Source organism: Myotis nattereri (genome assembly GCF_964212035.1).
Source record: "Myotis nattereri genome assembly, chromosome: 5".
Classification (NCBI taxonomy): Eukaryota; Metazoa; Chordata; class Mammalia; order Chiroptera; family Vespertilionidae; genus Myotis; species Myotis nattereri.
Genome location: NC_138080.1, coordinates 10,141,344 through 10,162,790, shown reverse-complemented (window position 1 = coordinate 10,162,790; position 21,447 = coordinate 10,141,344). Strand labels below are relative to the sequence as shown.

Sequence of the window (21,447 nt, the reverse complement as noted above, 5' to 3'; positions counted from 1 at the left end):
AAATCAAAACAACAATGAGGTACCATCTCACACCTGTCAGACTGGCTATCATCAACAAATCAACAAACGACAAGTGCTGGAGAGGATGTGGAGAAAAAGGAACACTTGTGCACTGCTGGTGGGAATGCAAACTGGTGCAGCCACTATGGAAGACAGTATGGCGTTTCCTTAAAAAACTGAAAATGGAACTCCCATTTGACCCTGTGATCCCACTTCTAGGAATATATCCCAAGAAACCAGAAACACCAATCAGAAAGGATATATGCACCCCTATGTTCATAGCAGCACAATTCACCATAGCTAAGATCTGGAAACAGCCTAAGTGCCCATCAGTAGATGAATGGATTAGAAAACTGTGGTACATCTACACGATGGAATACTATGCTTCTCTAAAAAGGAAGGAACTCTTACCATTTGCAACGTCATGGATGGAACTGGAGAGCATTATGCTAAGTGAAATAAGCCAGTCAATGAAGGAAAAATACCACATGATCTCACTCATTCATGGATAATAGAGACCATTATAAACTTTTGAACAATAATAGATACAGAGGCAGAGCTGCCTCAAACAGATTGTCAAACTGCAGCGGGAAGGCCGGGGAGGGTTGGGGGGCAGGAGGTAGGGGGGTAAGAGATGAACCTAAGGACTTGTATGCATGCATATAAGCATAACCAATGGACATAAGACACTGGGGGATAGGGGAGGCTGGGGGACTGTCTAGGGCGGGGGGATAAAATGGACACATATGTAATACCCTTTGTAATACTTTAAGCAATTAAAAAAAAAAGTAATATAGTAATGACAAAAAAAAAAAAAAAAAAAAAAAAAAAAAAGCCTGTTCAGAGCTTTGCTCAGCTAGGGGAAATGCCTCAGGATCCCACAGCTCATTCCAAGAAGATGTAAATATGCCTGCTCTGTAACACATATGCATGTGTACATGTGTGTGCATGTGTGAGAGAGACAGAAACAGAGGCAGAGAACATTAGTAACTATCCCCGGAGGTAATCTTTGGCCCAGAGATTCCCTCCATGGCCAAGCGGGGCCAGCAGGAACAGAGTGAGTGGGTGACCAGATGAGAAACAGTGAGGAGAGGGCCTGTGGATGCCCATCTAGAAGAGGCGTGGTACCTCCCACTAAATATTGCTTGCAGGAACAGGCCCTTCTGATATTTCTGAGAAACTGAAAATTGAAATTTTAATGTGAAACCTTGTGATTCTTAATTGTAAATTCACAGTTTTGGAAGACATGGTGCAAGTCAAATAAAACATGTGTGGGGTGGTTGTGGGGACACAGCTTGGGAATCACTGGGTAAGGCCTGGCTTTAGTCCAACACCCTCACTTTTACAAATGGGGAAACTGAGGCCAGAGCAGGGACCAGCAAGCCAGGGTCATGCAAAGACCCCAGCTCCCTTGCCCTTTCCTGGGCCACCTAGTCCTTAGGGAGCACCCACACTTTCCAGGCACCAAGGACACCGAGAGAGAGAGATGTGAGCCCTGGAGTCTCCATCACTAAGTGCCCAAACTGAGTTTTCAGAAGTGGCCCAAGATGGTCCTGCAGGGCTGGCCTCTTCTCCGCATGTGAAGACCCTGTGCCCCTCCCAGCCCATGTCTCAGAACAATACGTGCCCCATTTTGTCCTACTGATGATGAAGGCCAAGAATGTAAGTAGCTCCTGAGGCATCACTTAGATAAAGGAGCTCAGCTATCTGACCAGTTCCTCTTGCACCTACATTTGATCATTTGCTCCCTAAGCTGCAGGGACTCTGAAAATGGCAGAGTATGCCAGGGAAGCAGAGCCTCAAGGCCCTGGCACCTGGTGCCAGACACAACAGCTACAGGTTCTGCACAACTCAGTCTGTCCGGCCTGGACAATGAGGTGGGGCCATCCCAGTGGTTTGTGGGCAGGGGGCCATTTCCAGGGGTCTAGGGGCTAATCCCACCCAAGCAGACACCCCACCCAGGTTATGTCTGGAGGCCTGGAAAGAGCCTCCCCCACCCTGTCCTGCTAATGCTCTACAGATGCGCTTCCCCACTGGCTTCCAAGAAAAACATGATCACCACAGATCTCTCCTCACAAAAACGAAGCTGCTGGGAAGCTCTCTGTGATATTCCCGAAATGAAAATAAAAATTCCTCTGAAGTACATTTCCACTCCAGGCAGTGCTGGCCACATCCAGAGGCCTGTCTCTCCTGGGCAGTGGAGCCACCTATGACCCTCTCACTCTCACTGCCACCCAGGGTCTGCTTGGCCCATATGTGGTTTTTGAAAAAATTGAATTAGCTACCAACATTTAAAAATGAAGAGGTTTTACTTAAAATAACAATTTCCAGCTTCTCTCGAGAAATCAGAAGTCTTCCTGCCACTGACCCCACGTTGGCCTGCATCCCACAGATGATGGCATCAGACACCTTGCAGAGATGTGCCCCTCACTGCCCTCCATGGACACCTGACCATCAGGCTCTGGGCAAGGTTACACAGATACAAGCTCCCATCCTTTGGGGCTCTAACCCATCAGGGGTCTCTCCTGAGCCTGGGCACTGGTTACAGGCCCACTTATGCACACCCTCCAGCCTGTGGCCACCGAAATGGTGGATCTGGGTTGGGTGGGCAAGGTCAATCAGGCCATCATTGCCTTTGTCCTCAGTCTGAGACCCCTGGAACCCTCAAATCAAACTACCTGTACTGAACTTTGGTCACTCAGCCCCCTGAGTCCCACTCCCTACAGCCCACTGTGTGCTCGAGCCTGTGGTCTTGGGATCTTGGGTGGCCCTTGTTCCTTCACCTTGTTGAACATCACCTGGTCAGACTTGCCTGGTGCCCCAACTCTGTTCAGCTAAGGTGACTCAATCACCTGCTTAGCTTACTTGTTCCCACAAGTTTGGCCATCCCAGCCCAACCCTGGCTCATAACTGTCAAAGCACTGAGAATAAAGAGGATGATACCAGCCCCTGTGACACATCCCAGAGTCCCTGAAGTTGTTCAAAGAAAGGCTCCAAGCCCCAGGCAGCATTTTTCTCTACTAAGAATCTGATCTTGGACACCTGATCTTGGACATGCTAGCGTCCTCATCCTGTATCCCTGCCTCTGACCCTCTTTACCCCCTCCACGAAAACCAGGCCACATTGCTGCTTCTCCACTTACAGCAGGGTGCTGGCCCAGTCCTAAGACTGAGCCCACCGTACCCACTTTGATCTGCCCCTTGGGCCCCTCTTGCTGGACCCCCAAACAGATCAAGTCTATTCCCCTCAGGATTCTCCTTCCTGTTGCTCCCAGCTCGTCCTCTCTCCAAATGAACTGCAATCCATAGTTCAGATCTCCACTTCGACCTCCAGTTACTGTGCTTACTTAGTAGCATTTTCCACAATTCTAACTGCAGGTACTTGTGGGCATGAGCTATACAAGGTTGGGGTGCTATGTCTGTCTTGTTTCCAGGGTTGCAAAGGTTGGCCCCGTGCAGGGACCTCTGTAGGCAATAGGTGAACATCTGGTGAAGGATTTGATAAAACAAGAACTAAGTGAACAAAGGGTATAGTTTTCAAGGGCACTTTATATTCAAAGATAATGCTCAGTGACCAGCAGTGAGAGGGCATTGGGAGCAGTTAGGCTGGTCTTCCTAGTTTCCGGTGACTGCTGCCTAGACTGTCCCCCCACTTCAGCTATAAAGGCCCCAGGGGGCCATGGACCCAGCAACGTCCCATGTCCCATCTGCATGAAACCCAAGAATTGCAGCCAGCAGTATAGGAGCTATTGCAACAATAAAAGTGGGCTTCGGTGGTAAGCCCTCCAACACCTACCAAAAACAACTGCTTCTCCAGGAAGGAGGTCCATCTGGCTAGGCTTCCTGGGTAAGCAGCATTCATTCTTTCTTTTCATGGATATTTACTAGTAAGTACCAACTGTGGCCAGGCACTGTACCCAATGCTGGCAATTCCATAGCAAAAGATTTTCTCTACAGCTGGTGTGCTGAGTGACTTGAGACTCTTCCTCACACCCTTGCTGGGCCTCAGTTTCTGAATCTAGTAAGCAGAACCTCGATGCTTAGGAGGTCCCCTGTGTTCTAAGGACCGGCAGCCTTCCAAGACTGCTAGCCTCGTCAGCCCAGGCTGTGGGCATGGACAGTTGGCTCTGCACAGGAGGCTGTTCACCCTGTGTTCTAGCTTGCTCCTTCATGCCTCAATAGGGGTTGATGGCTTCAGTTGTGGCTCTACAACTTACAGGCTGTGCGCCCATCTGCACCTCAGTTTCCTCATCTATAAAGTGGGCACAATGAAAGCACCAACCATGTCCATGGGGTTCTTACAAGAACTCAAGGATGGTGTGCCTGCCATGCTCTGGGGAGTGCCTGTGGGGTGAGCTCTCCTCCAGTGCTGTTCTCTCTTCCATGCACTCTCAGGACTGCCTGGGCAGCAGTGCTCTGAGGCCAAGATTCTCTGCAGGCTGATTAAAGGACACATGGAGGCAGATACCGTCCTTGTGTAGACCCTCACTAAACGTGCTGTCCCTGAGCAGCTCCAGGGGCAGGAGAAGAATCATTCACAGACTGGGCTACAGAAAGGCTGGCTTTTATGCAACAAAAATGAACAAAACTGAAAAGGAAAGGGGAACTATAGCCTGGGGAAAGGCTGGTATGAAACATGACAGAAAGTCAATATCTAAAACAGATAAAGGGCTTATCTCAATATATGAGACACCAGGAGATGAATGGGCAAAGGACTTAAATGGGGAGAGGAGATATATAAAGTAATCAAATGCTGGCAGATCATTTATTCTCTTCAGCAATCAAAGAAGCACAAATTAAAGCAAAAAGTAGCAATGCTCCACTGCAGGAACAGCTAAATATCAGCTGGCAAACCCCCTTGCTGGTGAGGATTTGAAGACTCTGGGAGCTCCAGTGCAAAGCTGGTCTGGCTCTGGCCCAGAGATGTTTGTCCTGCACTGGGATCCCAACATTCTCCTATTCTCTCAGGAAGTGCTCCCTTGCAGCTGCTCAGACATGAGGCTCCAGGGCTGGCTCAGGCCAAGGCCTGCAAGGTCAACACCAGAAGAAGAACCCAAGGTCTCCTGCCAGGAAATCCCCAAGCCCAAATTCCAAGAGAGGCTGCACTAGAGGTGGACAGCCCACACCCTGCATGCTATCACAAGTTTCCATCCATTCTACCAGGTTTGGGCCCCTCCCCAAAGTGACTGGGGAAGGAGGACCTGGCCTGTCAGAGAGGCATGGACATATCCATGTCTGCAGGAACCCTGGATGTCACACTGCACGTCATACTGTGCCCGGAAACTCTGACTCACAGAGCAGGGCCTCTGTCTCTCAGGGCGAGAGGAACTGCAGTGCACCCCAGAGCCTGTTCACCTGGGAGGCCATGTCTGAAGTCTGTGCCCTCCATCCCAAGAGTCTGGAAGCCAATGGGCTTGCTGTGGCCAACACAATCTCTCCTGGGAAATCCTGTCCTCTGAGCCAGGGTAGCAAGGAACAGGGGAAGGGCTGAGCTCTGAAGCCAGAAGAAAGACCCCAATTCTGGCTTTGGTACTTGGTCAGGCTACCTGGCCTCCACCAGCATCCTTCCCTCAGTCTTCGTCGCAGCCATCCACCATCTTCCCAGGTGCTCAGGCCTTTCAAAAGCCAGGAGCCATCCTTGATTCCTTTCCTCACACCCATGTCCTGGGAGCTCCACCTCCAAATACATATGAACCCACCTACTAAGACCACTAGGGTCCTTCATGGCCTCCCTGCTTCTACTCCTTCCACTGAGAGTCCTCCCACTGCTGGAAGAACAACACCCTGCCTCACACAAGAACTCCATGTGAACTAGGTTTTCCCACCTCTCTGGCCCAGTGGCCGTCCCCTTGATCTGGAGCACATTTCCCAGGTCTGGGCCTTCCAACAAGCTAGATTCATATCATTTCCAACCTGAAGCAGCTCCTCCTTTACTTGATTTCTCACTCCACCCTTTTCCCAGCCTTTGCTTTGTTCATGTATTTACCCCTCTCTGCAGCATCTGCTCATGTGTCTCCCGCAGTTGCCAGTGAGCTCTGAAAGATTCCATCTGGCTCATTCCCTGTTGTATCCCCAACCCAATCCAGCCCAAGGCAAAGGTGGACACATAGTAAGAATGTGTTGAATAAATGAATGACAGAACGAATGAATGAGAGAAGAAAGGTGCTCACTCTGAGCCTGTGTCCCATATCAGCATACAATGGTTATTTGTATTACTCCCCCATTATTGGGGAGCATCACCAGGCACCTGGTCCCTTCCAGCCCAGATCAGCACCATCCCCTACCCTACACAGGACCAGCTCCCAGGCCACCTCCTCTGCCAGGTCCCAACTCCAGACACCTCAGATCCCTGCTGTCCTGCAAGTTCTCCCGAGCCCTGATCTGGTCTCAAGTGCACCATCTCCCTGCCTGGACATCTCTTGAGAGGCACTCCAGCTGGACCCCAATGCCAGGTTCTCTCATCAAATCCAGACATATTCCCTGAGGCTTTGCCTAGGGCCAACCCACAGCCCAGGCCAATGTGGACATGTCCAGAGCTCTGAGAGAGACACACCAACTCAGAATGTGCACATGCTTGTGTGTGTGTGTGTGTATGTGTGTATGTGTGTGTGTGTAAGAAAGAGAGAAAGAGAGAGAGAGAGAGAGAGAGAGAGAGAGAGAGAGAGAGAGAGAGAGAAATGGAGGGAGATAAAAAGCCTGAGAGCCAGAGAAAGAGTGAGCAGACACTAACATTTCCACTTAATGTGGCACCTTTACCCAGCTGAGCATTCCTGCAGGGCCAAGTGCACAGCGCTGCTTGGTATTAATTTCAAAGAAAAATGGGTCAAGGAAAATTGGAAATTTTCATAGAAAACGCTCCAGGCTTGGATCTAGCTGAAGTGTTTGCTGACCTGCAGAACATTCTGAGAGGAGATGGGGCCTCTACCTAGTACAAATTGGCAGAGTCTGAACCTCAGGCCTAAATCCAGTTTCTGCTTCTGAAGAAGAGCCTTTTGTCTCCTTCAGACGTCCTTGGAGCTGTCTCTGCAGCTCCATTCCTCTGAGGCTGGGACCCTGCACTTCTCACCTGCCATCAGGACCCTCTGCATCCTCAGGAGGCCTCTGTGTGGGGACAGGCTGTGGGACATCTGTCCTTCTGATCCATCATGTAGACACAGCATTCAGAGGATGCCTGGGTCGTGGAGGCAGGGTTCATGGAGTCCCCATGGATATGCAGGCCAGCTGCTCCTGCCCTGACAGGCCAGCTGACACATGTGAAGCACAAATGCCACAGATGTGTTAAGCAGCCCCTGTTTGCTGCATATCTCTCCCAGAAACATCCCAGTCTGTTGTGCTGGGGACCCCCAAAGAGCAGTACTTGGAGCCCATGGCCAACAAGGCAACCAGGCACACTGCTCTTGCTAATTAAACATCAGAAGCACCAAAGTACCACACGTTACCTGAAGACATGTGTGGGTACTGCATGCCAACAGAAAACTCTTTGGGGTACATTCACAGCACAAGTCCAAGGGAAGGAAAGACAGAGCATTAGGTTAACTGTCTGTAGAAGAGAGAGCCATGCCAAGTCAGACCTGATAACTCTGGGCCTCAGAGAATGGGCAGGGGACCCTCCCAAATGAGCCCACGTCACCACACTGGCATCTCCAACCAACCACTGTCTAGGTGGCCAGCCAAAGAGTGGTGGAGCACTGAGGCCCCTGCCAAGGGTGCACACAGTTTGAAACAGGCCTCTGGAGCCAGCCAGCAGCCTCAGGTTTCACAAATACTTCTCCATGCGATTCCTCTGGTCCCAAGCTGCAGGCACCAGGCAAAATGAGGAGGAGGAGCTGAGAGCACCCAGGGAATCAAACCCTGAGGCACCCAGGCCTTTAGCTGAAACTCAGTGAGCTGGCAGCTGCCAGCTGTGCTGGGCTGGGCAGGACACTGGCCAAATCTGGTGCAAGAGCCCCAGTCACCACCCGGGTGGGCCAGGCCAGGCCCCAGAGCTTCACTGAGAGGCTCAGAAATGCCTGGGCTAAGGACACAGAGAGAGGTCCCTGCTCTGAGACACTGGCCAGGCCTGGGGCTCTGTGTGCAAAGGCAGCCAAGCGCTTCTCTCTCCCCGACTTCAGGTCCTCAGGCTTCAACCACTAGATAACGGGCAGGCTGACTCATGGCCCCGGAACGTCCATGGCCTCATCCCCAGGACCTGTGTTATCTTACAAGGCAAAAGCAACTTTGCAGCTGTAAGTTAAGAATGCTGAGGTGGAAAATTATGCTGATTATCCCAGAAAGGAAAATGTAATCATAACGATCCTTGTAAGAAGGGGCCAGAAGGAGGCTTGACTGGGGAGGAAAGTGAGTCATGTGAACACAAAGCAGAGGTCAGAGTGACATGGCCATGAGCCAAGGGACTCCGGTAGCCACCAGAAGCTGAGAGAGGTGAGGAAGGGATTCTTCCCTTGAGCCTCCAGGGGAAACCAGCTCTACTGATACCTTAAATTTAGCCTCTTAAGATCCATTTTGGATTTCCAACCTCCAGAACTCTAAAAGAACAAACCTGAGTTATTTAAAGCCACTAAGTTTGTGGCAACTTGTTACAGGGGCCAACAAACTGACATCAACTGCTTCAGGGCCAAGCGCTTCCCTGACCTGGCCTACTCCACACTTACTCCATGATTGCCCCCTCACCCCTACCAGGCCTTGGCAGGGCCCCCTTTGTCACCCATTACATCACTGCATCTCTGAAGCCTGATGATTTGTCTGTCCTTACAGGGCTCCATTCTCTCCCACCCACTGCTCTGGCCTCCTTGCCTCCAGCCTGGACCAGAGCAGCTGGCTATAATGCAGCCCTAGCTGCCAGGCCCCTTTCTCTTGGAGGCTGCTCACTGCCTGCAGGAAGCCATCCTGTCTTGGCTCTAACATTCCAGGAGGTAGCCCCTGGGAGCCACCAGCATTATTAGCTCCAGTCATCTGGTTCCTGGCCTTGCTCACCTACCACAAGCTTCACTCCCAAGGCAGCACCTCAGAAACCTGGAAAACCTGCAGCAGGTGAGCAGGGGAGGAAGAACTGGGGGCTGCTGGGTGAAGACTCCAGTGCTAACGCTGTTCTCTCTCTCTCTCACAGCCTTTCCTTGGCAGTGGCAGGAAAAGTACTCCTCAGGGCAGGTGACATTCCAACTCTGCCCACCAGGGAGGACACCACAGCCTGATGGCAGTGGGCAGAGGCTTGGCACTGGCTGCTTCCAGGAGGAGTCAGCCAAGGTCAAGGGCACTGAGCTGTCTGACTGCTCTTCCTTCAGCCAGAGCTCAGGGTAAGGTGGAGTGGGAGGGTACAGTGGCCCAGAGTCAGTTCTAGGGACCCATAGCCACCTGCCTAGAAGGAGCTGACAGCCCCTCCTCTGTTCCAAGGCTCAGAAGAGCAACCCCAGGGGGTTCAGAGGACACTTTGCTGCAGTATCTCACAAGCACAGGTGTCCAATGGGGGGCTGTGTTTTATTGGGCCCATATGATGCTTTTCATAAATTTGAAGCAACATTTGAAAATCTGGAGAGTTCACATAAAATTTTAATGTCTAGATTCTCTTGGCAGTAAGAGGATCACTGCCCCAAGCCCACACTCCCACCAGGTCACCATCAGAAGCCAAGTAAAGGTCTCTGCTCTGCCCTGCACCCTCAGTGAGGCCGGGCAGAGGCCATGTGCTGCTGCATTCCCATTTCTGTTCCTCTTTTAGCAGAGACATAGTCTGTGTCCACATCTATGTCAAAAGCAGGGAAACAAAATCCAGGCCAAGGGTGGTGTAATTATTTTTTTGGCCCCTGGGGCCATCCTCATTGGCACTGCCTGTTGGGCCCTGCAGGCTTCTGAACTTGCAACCCTTGTCTTGGGATGGCAAGACTTTCCAGAAAGTCACTGTGTACCTGACGGAAAGACCACATGCCCAGCACAGAACCCAGGGATCTTTCCCTCCCCGAGTTCAAACCCCCTCCAACTTAACAGCCAGGCATTTGGAGGAACACTCTACTCTGTGCACATGGCCTTGAGATCAGCCTAACCACAGCACAACCCAGTCACAGCACAGCCCAGCCTCTCAGGGGCCCACAGCCTGGATGAGGGTCCAGCAGAGGCAGAAGGTTAAGGGGCTTGCCTGGGCTATGCCTGAACATTATCCCGAGAAGTGAGCGAGGCCTCAAGCATCACTCCTGACAGATGTGCACCCCTTCACTGCATAGCCACCCTACAGGGGAGTACTGATTCACTCCCTGTATAAGCAGAATGGTGGCCCTCCAAGAAACAAGGTCCTAAGTCTTGGGACCTATGAATGTTACCATATATGACAAAAAAGGACTTTGAAGATATAATTAGATTATGGATCTTGTGATGGGGGATATCGCCATGTATGATCTGGGTGGATGCAATCACATGCATTCTGACAGCAGGGAGACTCACACACACAGAAAAGAGGAGGAGGCAATGTGGCCACAGAGACAGAGATCAGAGTGATGTGGCCACAAGCCAAGGGATGCCAGCAGCCACTAGGAGCTGGGAATGGTGAGGAATGGATTCCTCCACAGAGCCTCTGGAAGGAGCGTGGCCCTGCCAACACCTTGATTTCAGCCCAGTAATATTCATTTCAAACTTCTGCCCTTCAGAACTGTGAGAGAATAAACTGATATTGTTTGGAACTACCCAGCTGGTGGTGGTATGTTGAAGTAGCCTGAGACTAGGAGGGGAGTGATATGCCAGGATCAATAGGCTAGGGTTTCTCTTCCCACCTACCAGCCCATGGCTTCCCTTCAAAAACCTCAGACAATGGGTTGACAGATGGCTACTGGGGCAGGGCGCAGGCAGGAGCGCAGAACTTGGAGTGGGGCCCTGTGCAAGTATGTGGGCAGGTGCAAACACATACACACATACACACACACACACACACACACACACACACCAGAGATGCCAATATTACACAGTACCCGTATCCCCAACATACTGCCCTGGGGGCACAGGGCTGGTTCTAGGGGAGACAGAGAATGGGACTTTCAGTGCCTGAGAGAGGCCTCTCCCCTAAAGGCCACCCTAGCTCCCTAGCCTCCGAGTTCTGCCCTCCTACCCTGGCTAGGCTCCTGGACTCAGCAGAGTATAGCAGAGCAGCTTTTGCCACACCTGCAAGGCCAGTGAGGAGGGAGGAGTCCTTTCCCTTTCCCTGTTCTCCCTATACCTCCCTTTCAGGCCCCCAAAATGACACTGGTGGCACTAAGCTGCTAAGTGCACACTCGGTGTTGGCCGAGTCCTTGAAGACATGTTAAAACCTTCATTTTCCACCTGTTTCTGTGGGCAATCCGAAACCCTGCAACTAACCTCTGGTGATGGAGACTATTAGTAAGGCCTTGAGACACTCCAGGAAGCCTGCTGGCTGCTCAGGGCAAACAGGGCAATGTATCTCAGCATGCTGGAGTAGCCATGGGAAACATACCCACCCCACCCCACCTCCAGCCAGACCAGCAGGGCAAGGGACCCATCACACTCACTGCCCATAAATAAATGGCTGAGGGCAGCGTTCAAATGTGCTTCCAGGAGTAGGTAAGAGGAATGGGGACGGGGGAGGTTGGAAGCTTCCTGCCTGCTTTAGACAGAGCTACATTGATGTCAGGGTCCCCATCAGAATTCACCAGGAAAAAGGATCCCCTACCGTGCATGTACACAGAGGTCCTGGGCTCCATATTCTCTTGCAGGAAAGGGCAAGGAGCAAATGTACCCAGCCAAAGACACTACTTTCCCATTTGTCCCAGCTGTACTGTGGGCCCTAACTGGGCCCAGGCTGATGGTGAGTGGGTCCAAACCATCTGATGTCACCTTGGGCCCTTAGCCTAGCCCAATATAACGTGCATCTGAACTCCTCCAGCCAGTGAATAGGCCTCAGCTCTAGGCCAAGTGTGAACAATTAAGCACATTCAGGGAGAAATATGCTTTCTGTGAGTGAAGTCACCCACACAGGGTCGTGCTGACACTGGGCAGGCACATAAAGGAAAGGGAACTTGGCCCTAGACCTGTGGCCTAGAACCTACACACTCACAGCCCAGGGCTGAGGCCCAGAGCTCAGCCTGGGACAGGCTCCCCTTCCCCTCTTCCAGCATAGCCTCAGCCCCCAAATGGTGTAATTGGCCTTTCCCAGTATCTTCGAAGCCAATGGTTTCTGGGCTTAGTCTGAGTTTGAAATTTCTTAAGTTCTGAATTCCAAGCTCTCACCAAAGTAGGTGGATAAGGGAGAGGGAAAGGGGAAGATTTAACAGAAGATGCCCAAAGACCAACAGAAGCACAGCTAATAATGCAAGGCCAGCCAGGCCATGGTGGAGGGCTGTCATGTTTAGGACAAGCACCACATGGAATGTGGGATTGGAAACTCACCTAAGGTACCTGGCAGCCCCTCACCCAGCATAAGCCAGACTCCAGGCACCACCAGTAGAGGCTAGCCCAGAAGCCCCAGGTCCAAAGCACAAAGTTCCAGGCCCTCAGTTCTTTGAGATACAGGCTTTTCTAGCCCCACTGGACAGATGAGAGGACAGAGGCCCAAACTTTCCCGAGAGCAACAGGCCATCAAGGAACAAGGCCAGGGTCTTGGTGGTCCCTGGTCTGAGGTACTTCCCCTGCCCCATTATAACTCACAGCCACACCCTATGGGGTTACTCTTCATTCCTCCCCCTGCAGAGAAGCTCAAGGGTGGGAAAGAGGCAGGAGGGGCTGAGGCTGGGGGAAGTGGGGCAGCTAGGCAGTGCTGTTCACAGCCCAGGCAGACAGCAATTTATCACCTGGACCAAGGGACCACCAGAGTATTGATCAGCTCCAGACAGTGCTAGGCTTCCTGAGGGAGCAATTCCTTTGTAAAGATATGTGACACCGCTCCTTGAAATTAGAATGGTGCCCTGACAGGCTGCACCCAATTTATCTGTCAAGCTGGGATGTCACAGATCTAAGATAAATGAGCCAGGACTGCTCAGGGTGAGGAGAGAGTCTCTGCAAATCACAGCCCAGGTGGGCTAGCCCAGTGGGGCCTCTGGGGCTCACTTAAACATGCAGATGTGCCTGACCCAAGGCCCAGACCTCTGTGCCTGCCGCCACCTGCCACTAGCCAGGGATCTAGGACCTCAGGCTGAGGCCTGGCCGCGCTGTAATCCACAACCTGAGATCATGAAAATGCTGGAAAGGTTTGGGATGGTCAGTGACTCTGGCCTCCTGGAAGGCTCTGAGGGGCTGTCATCATGCCTGCCCCACAGTTCCTTCCACACTCCTGGGCCCAGAAGGCACTTTGGTTCTAAGTTGAAAAAGACAAAACGATGTAAATCTGCACAGGCTGTTGAGGCTGCTGGGAGAAGCCCCGGGCCTTCGTGGTGCACTTCCTTCTCCTCTCAGAGCACTCAGGGGCTTTCTCTGAAACCAGCCAAGAGGAGCAGTCACCCTGGCAGGGAAAGTGGGCAGCAAACAGGTGGGGTACAGAGGCTGTTTGGGGGCAGCAGGCATCTTCAGAGGCACAGGGTCACAGACATGGGTTCAGGACTTGGGCCTCCTTTGCTTCCCGACACATGCAAGCCCTTGGGTAGAGAAAGGAAGACTCTGAGGCAGCTTTTACTGCCCTCTATGGAGGCCCCAGACTTGCAGGTTGTGGCCCACATACACCCAGAGCAGCGGCCCCTTCCCCTGTACCCACACTGTGCTATGTCGTCCACAAGGGCAGGGTTCAGCCTCAGCCTAGGACCAGGCCTGCAGAAAGGGTGCCTTGGATCCCACAGGGTGGACATCCAGGGCTTACCACACAGCCTGCACACCTGCAGCAGCCTTACCTGTGTCCAGGGCCTGTGGCACCCCTAGAGAAGGGAGCCTGGAGTTAGATGGCCGGCGATATACCACATGCACACGACCCTGCTCAGCTTCCTTCGCTGCCAGCCCCTTCTCCAGGGGCTCGATAAAGAACTCCTCCTCCTCCATACGAATCAGGCCAGCCTGCAGGGCAAAGATGAGATGGTTCAGATTCCCAGAGCACAACAGACAAGGTGAGGGAGCAGCGAGGAGGGTCCCAGAGGGCAGAATCTCCCACTTGGCAGAGCGAGGTGCTGGGCTGAAAGGTCATGGATGGGCCTTCAGGGCACCATCTGCCCAGAGTCTTCAATTCTAGTCACTTAGGCCAGAGCCGCTGGACTATGCTGAGCCCTGGCTGGGGAAGGGACTCTGCCTATGTCATTCCCACCCCCATCTTCCAACCCGGGGCTTGTGAGGCCAAACTGTCGAAAATAGCCTGAAGGAAATGAAGTACACTGAGCGTCTGTGTGGCCCCCAGGAGGACACCAAGATACACCAAATATGGACCAATGCCACCCCACCCACAGGAGCCCTAAGTCCAAGGCAAAGATAAAAACTGTCAGCCAGGGCTGAATCTGCCCACAGAAATGCTCAGTTTACCCCAAACAGTGTTTTCAAGTTGTGAACCCAATACTCAAAATGATCAGATTTCATGTTTCAAAATTGGAATTTCAGCTTTCCTTGGAAAATGCATGCTCAAACCACAGTGGGCTTCACATTGCCTGGCAGTGGGTACCATAGATGGAACCTGTACCCCTGCATCCTTTATCCACACTGGTCACCAGCCCAGACTTTACAGCAACTGAACTGCTGCCTCTTTTTTTTTTTTTTTTAATATATTTTATTGATTTTTTACAGAGAGGAAGGGAGAGAGATAGAGAGTTAGAAACATCGATGAGAGAGAAACATCGATCAGCTGCCTCTGGCACATCTCCTACTGGGGATGTGCCCGCAACCCAGGTACATGCCCTTGACCGGAATCGAACCTGGGACCTTTCAGTCCGCAGGCCGATGCTCTATCCACTGAGCCAAACCAGTTTTGGCTGAACTGCTGCCTCTTTATAGGACCACCCCAGTGCTTCTTTCTGGACCCATCTCCATCAGAATTCAAGCTGCACTGCATTCTGACATCCAAGTCTCTCTGCCTGCCTTCCCTGGCCCCAGCTCACACATGTTACACCAGACTCTGGGTCAGCCTGGCCTTCCTACATGGGGTGCACAGCCAGGCCTCCCTGCCCCTGAATTGACCTAACCCTCAGCTTGGCTATCAGGTAAACTCTGATTCTCCCCTCAATAACTGGCTCAGGACCCCCCAACTACCACTTCCATATGGCCCTTCCCTTCCCTTGACCATGCGTGGTCACAGCCCCATCGTCCAGCTCCCACACTTTGGTGTTTTGCTCCAGTATCTATAAACCAGTGGTTTCACACTGGGGACCCCACTGTGTCAACCTGCAGATATATTTCCTTTAGATCACATACTTAAGACTCATTCAGGGATGTATTTTGCTGTTTAAAAACTATTTTATTGAGGTATTATCAACATGTGAAAAGCTGCACATGTTTAATGTATGTAATTCCATGAATTTGGGAATCAGTATACACTTGTGAAACCATTACCACAATCAAAAGCATGTCTATTACATCTCAAAGTTTCCTCCCATCCCCTTTATTATTACCATTAAAAAAAATCTTCACCCAAGGATATTTTTTCCATTGCTTTTTAGAGAGTGGAAGGAAGGCAGGGAGGGAGGCAGAGAGAGAGAGAGAGATTGGTTGCCTCCTACACACACCCCAACCAGGATTGGGGGGGAGGGCAGTTGGGGGTGACCAGGCTGGCAGGGAGGGCAGTTAGGGGCAACCAGGCCTACAGGGGAGGGCAGTTAGGGGCGACCAGGCCGGCAGGGGAGGGCAATTAGGGGTAACCAGGCCAGCAAGAGAGGACAGTTGGGGGGGACCCAGCCTGCAGGGGAGGGCAGTTAGGGGCAACCAGGTTGGCAGGAGGGGAAGTTGGGGTGATCGGGCTGACAGGAGAGGGCAATTGGGGTGATCGGGACGGCAGGGGAGCAGTTAGGCATCGATCAGGCTGGCAGGTGAGTGGTTCGGGGGTGATCAGCCTGGCAGGCAGAAGTGGTTAGGGGCAATCAGGCAGGCAGGCAGGCGAGCGGTTGGGAGCCAGCAGTCCCAGATTGTGAGAGGGATGTCTAACTGCCGATTTAGGCCCGATCCCACAGGGATCCTAAACCGGCAGTCAGACATCCCCTGAGGGGTCCCAGATTGGAGAGGGTGCAGGCTGGGCTGAGGGACACCCTCCCCCCCTCCCAGTGCACGAATTTTGTGAACCGGGCCTCTAGTATCCTATGTAATAAAAGAGAAACATGGTAATTAGCCGTACCTCCGCTACCCTTCCCATTGGCTAATCAGGGCGATATGCAAATTAACTGCCAGCCAAGACGGTGGCCGGCAGCCAGGCAGCTTGAAGCGAACATGAGGCTTGCTTGTTTTAGTGATGGAGGACTCCAACGTTCCCCGCCTACTGGTGAAGGCCTTTGAGCTTGCAGTTTGAAACATTGTAACAAACATAGAAGCTAAACAAAACCCCAGGAACCTGCTTTCAGCCAGCCTGGGATCTCAGAGCTGGAGTTGAAACAGTGTTTTGATTATAGAACCAAAAAAAACCAGATACCTGCTTTCAGCAGCCAAGGCCTAAGAGCTGGAGCCAAGCCTCAGAGCTAAAGCTGGCCCAGAATAAAAACAAAAACAGAAAAAAAGGAGCAGTTGGGAGCTTCAGTCACCCACCAGCCTGAAAACAGCCCTCAGCCCCTCACCCAGACTGGCCAGGCAGCCCATTTGGGACTCCCACCCTGATCCAGGACACCCTTCAGGGCAAACCAGCCGGCCCCCACCCGTGCACCAGGCCTCTATCCTATATAGTAAAAGGGTAATATGCCTCCCAGCACCGGATCAGCGAAGCCGTGAGGTCTCCCGGCACCGGGATCAGTGTGACAGGGGGCAGCGCCCAAACCCCCTGATCGTCCTGCGGCTCTGTGTGTGATGGGGGAGGGGCCACAACCTCCCTATCCGCCCTGCTCTGTTCCTGACAGGGGAAGGTGCCCCAACCCCCTGATCAGCCCTGCTCTGTGCCTGATATGGGGGAGCTCCCCAGCCCCCTGATCACCCTGCAGCTCTGTGTGTGACAGGGTGCTGTGCCCCAACCGCCCCCCCCCCCCCCACAGGCCCTGCTCTGTGTGTGACGGGGTCAAGCCATTACCTCCCCATTGGCCCTGCCCTGAGTGTGACAGGGTGTGGCATCCCAACCCCCTGATCCGCCCTGCTCTGTGTGTGACAGGGGGCGGTGCCCCAACTCGCCTATCGGCCCTACTCTGTGAGTGACAGGGGGGAGCTCCTCAACCCCCTGATCGGCCCTGCTCTGTGCGTGACAGGGGGGAGCTCCCCAACCCTCTGATCGACCCTGCTCTGCGCATGACAGGGTACGGAGCCCCAACCCCCCTGATGGGCCCTGTTCTGTGAGTGACAGGGGGCAGCACCCCAACCCCCTGATCAGCTGGCTCTGTATGTGACAGGGATGGCACCACAACCCCCTGATCCGCCCTGCTCTGTGCGTGACAGGGGGTGGCGCCACAACCTCCCCATCGACCCTGCCTTGAGTGTGACGGGGCAGCGCCAAACCCCCCAATCGGCCCTACCCTGAGCGTGACTGAAGGTGGCATCGCAACCTCCTGATCCACCCTGCTCTGTGCATGAGAGGGGGCAGCGCCCCAACTCCCCAATCGGCCCTGCTCTGAGCCCAACCAGGAACTGCGGGGCAGGCACCTAGGGATTGGGCCTGCCCTCTGCCACCCGGGAGCAGGCCTAAGCCAGCAGGTCGTTATCTCCCGAGGGGTCCCAGACTGTGAGAGGGCACAAGTGGGGCTGAGGGACACTCCCCCCGCCAGTGCACAAATTTTTGTGCACCGGGCCTCTAGATATATATATATATATATATATATGTATATATATATATATATATATATATATATATATATATATATATATATATATATTAGAGGTCTTGTGCACAAGTTTGTGCAACAGTGGGGTGCCTCAGCCTGGCCTGCAGGATTGGGCTGAAACTGGCTCTCCGACATCCCCCAACGGGTCCTGGATTGCAAGAGGGTGTAGGACAGGCTGAGGGACCCCACCGGTGCAGGATCAGGGCCAGGGAGGGATGCGGGAGGTTGGCCAGCCAGGGAAGGACTGTGGGAGGGCTCCAGGGTGAGTCTGGCCCTTCTTGCCCAGTCCCAATTGGCCAGACCCCAGCAGCAAGCTAACTTACTGGTCAGAGCATCTGCCCCCTGGTGGTCAGTGCACATCATAGCGAGTGGTTGAGCGGCCTTAGCATATCATTAGCATATTATGCTTTGATTGGTTGAACAGCTGACCGGATCAACCAGACACTTAACATATTAGGCTTTTATTATATAGGACTAGAGGCCCATTGCACAATAATTTGTGCACTCGGGGGGAAGGGGGGGGGGTCCCACAGCCCGGCCTGTGCCCTCTCGCAGTCTGGGACCCCTTGGGAGATAACGACCTGCTGGCTTAGGCCTGCTCCTGGGTGGCAGAGGGCAGGCTTGCCAAACCCTAGGTGCAGCCCCTGGTCGGGCTCAGAGCAGGGCCGATTGGGGAGTTGGGGCGCCTTCCCCTGTCATGCACAGAGCAGGGCAGATTGGGAGGTTGCGATGCCACCCTCAGTCACATTCAGGGTAGGGCCGATTGGGGGGTTGGGGCACCGCCCCCTGTCACACTCAAGGCAGGGTCGATGGGGAGGTTGCGGCGCCACCCTGTCAAGCACAGAGCAGGACCCATCAGGGGAGTTGGGGCGCCGCACCCTGTCATGCACAGAGCAGGGCCCATCAGGGGGGTTGGGGCTCCGTACCCTGTCACGCTCAGAGCAGGGTCAATCAGGGGTTTGGGGAGCTCCCCCCGTGTCATGCACAAAGCAGGGCCCATCAGGGGGTTGAGGAGCTGCCGATAGGGGAGTTGGGGCACCGCACCCTGTCACACTTAGGGCAGGGCGGATCAGGGGGTTGGGGCGCTGCCCTCTATCACCCACAGAGCAGGGCCGATCAGGTGGTTTGGGCGCCACCACTGTCACACTCAGGGCAGGGCCGATGGGGAGGTTATGGCTCGACCCCGTCACACACAGAGCAGGGCCCGTCGGGGGGGAGGGGAGGGGTTGGGGCGCCGCACCCTGTCACACACAGAGCTGCAGGGCAATCAGGGGGTTGGGGAGCTCCCCCATATCAGGCACAGAGCAGGGCTGATCAGGGGGTTGGGGCGCCTTCCCCTGTCACGAACAGAGCAGGGCGGATAGGGAGGTTGTGTCCCCACCCCCTGTCACACACAGAGCCGCAGGGCGATCAGGGGGTTTGGGCGCTGCCCCCTGTCACACTGATCCTGGTGCCGGGAGGCCTTGCGGCTCCTCTGATCCCGGTGCTGGGAGGCCTCATGGCTCCACTGATCCCGGTGCTGGGAGGCATATTACCCTTTTACTATATAGAATAGAGGCCTGGTGCATGGGTGGGGCTGGCTGGTTTGCCCTGAAGGGTGTCCTGGATCAGGGTGGGGGTCCCCACTGGGGTGCCTGGCCAGCCTGGGTGAGGGGATGATGGCTGTTTGCAGTTGGTCACACACCCTTCAGGGTGGGGGTCCCCACTGGGCTGCCTGGCCAGTCTGGGTGAGGGGCTGAGGGCTGTTTTCAGGCTGATTGAAGCTCCCAACTGCTCCTTTTTTTCTTTTTTCTTTTTATTCTGGGCCAGGTTTAGCTCTGGCTCCAGCTCTGAGGCTTCCGCTGCTGAAAGCAGGTATCTGGTTTGGTTCTATAATCGAAACACTGTATAACTCCAGCTCTGAGATTCCGGCTCTCTGAAAGCAGGTTTCTGGGGTTTTGTTTAGCTTCTATATTCGTTACAATGTTTCTTAAACTGCAGGGTCAGAGGCCGGCAAGGCAGGCGGGGAACATTGGAGTCCTCCATCACTGAAGCAAGCAATTCTCATGTTAGTTTCAAGCTGCCTGGCTGCCGGCTGCCATCTTGGCTGGCAGTTAATTTGCATATCTCGCTGATTAGCCAATGGGAAGGGTAGCGGTCGTACGCCAATTACCATGTTTCTCTTTGATTAGATAGGATAAGTGAGGTCATGCTGTATTTGTCTTTCTGTGTCTGGCTTATTTCACTTAGCATAATGTTCCTCAGTTTCATCCATTTTGTCACAAATGATAGGAATTCCTTTTTTATAAAGTCTGAATAATATTCCATTGTACATATGTACCATATTTCTTTATCAATTACTTGTCCAAAGATGTACATGTAGGTTGCTTCCATGTCCATTGTGAAAAATGCTAAAATGAACATGAGAATGCAAGTATCTCTTTGATCTCTTTCATTTTCTTTGGCTATAAACCCAGGAGGAGGACTGCCGAGTCATATGGTAGCTCTATTTTTAATTTTTTTTTTTTTTTTTTTTTTTTTTTTTTTTTAATTAAATCTTTATTGTTCAGATTATTACATTTGTTCCTCTTTTTTCCCCCCATAACTCCCCTCCTCCCAGTTCCCGCCCCACCATCCGCCCTCACTCCCCACCCACTGTCCTCATCCATAGGTGCACGATTTTTGTCCAGTCTCTTCCCGCATCTCCCACACCCCTTTCCCCCCCAAGAATAGTCAGTCCATTCCCTTTCTATGTCCCTGATTCTATTATAATCACCAGTTCATTCTGTTCATCGGATTATTTATTCACTTGATTCTTAGATTCACTTGTTGATAGATGTGTATTTGTTGTTCATAATTTGTATCTTTACCTTTTTCTTCCTCTTCCTCTTCTTAAAGGATACCTTTCAGCATTTCATATAATCCTGGTTTGGTGGTGATGAACTCCTTTAGCTTTTCCTTATCTGTGAAGCTCTTTATCTGACCTTCAATTCTGAATGATAGCTTTGCTGGATAAAGTAATCTTGGTTGTAGGTTCTTGGTATTCATCACTTTGAATATTTCTTGCCACTCCCTTCTGGCCTGCAAAGTTTCTGTTGAGAAATCAGCTGACAGTCGTATGGGTATTCCCTTGTAGGTAACTGAGTTTCTTTCTCTTGCTGTTTTTAAGATTCTCTCTTTATCTTTTGCTCTTGGCATTTTAATTATGATGTGTCTTGGTGTGGTCCTCTTTGGATTCCTTTTGTTTGGGGTTCTCCGCGCTTCTTGGACCTGTAAGTCCATTTCTTTCACCAGGTGAGGGAAGTTTTCTGTCATTATTTCTTCAAATAGGTTTTCAATATCTTGCTCTCTCTCATCTTCTGGCACCCCTATAATTCTGATGTTGGTACGCCTGAAGCTGTCCCAGAGGCTCCTTACACTATCCTCGCATTTTTGGATTCTTTTTTCATTTTGCTTTTCCGGTTGGGTGTTTTTTGCTTCCTCGCATGTCAAATCATTGACTTGATTCTTGCGCTCCTCTGTTCTGCTGTCGGGAGTCTGTATAATATTCTTTATTTCAGTCAGTGTATGCTTAATTTCTAGTTGGTTCCCCAATATAACATCGAGGGTCTCATTAGTTTTCTTGTAGA

General features: G+C 52.4%; 1 protein-coding gene across 1 annotated transcript in view; it reads right to left on the bottom strand.

The window, feature by feature from the left end:
- ADAMTS2 (ADAM metallopeptidase with thrombospondin type 1 motif 2) overlaps positions 1 to 21,447 on the bottom strand; it is a gene marked incomplete at its 5' end in the record, with an annotated part of 290,738 nt that overhangs the window by 187,313 nt on the left and 81,978 nt on the right. The window contains one exon of the mRNA XM_081093309.1: positions 13,811 to 13,970. Within this exon, the coding sequence (XP_080949435.1) occupies positions 13,811 to 13,970 (160 nt within the window). The remainder of the gene's footprint in view (positions 1 to 13,810; positions 13,971 to 21,447) is intronic.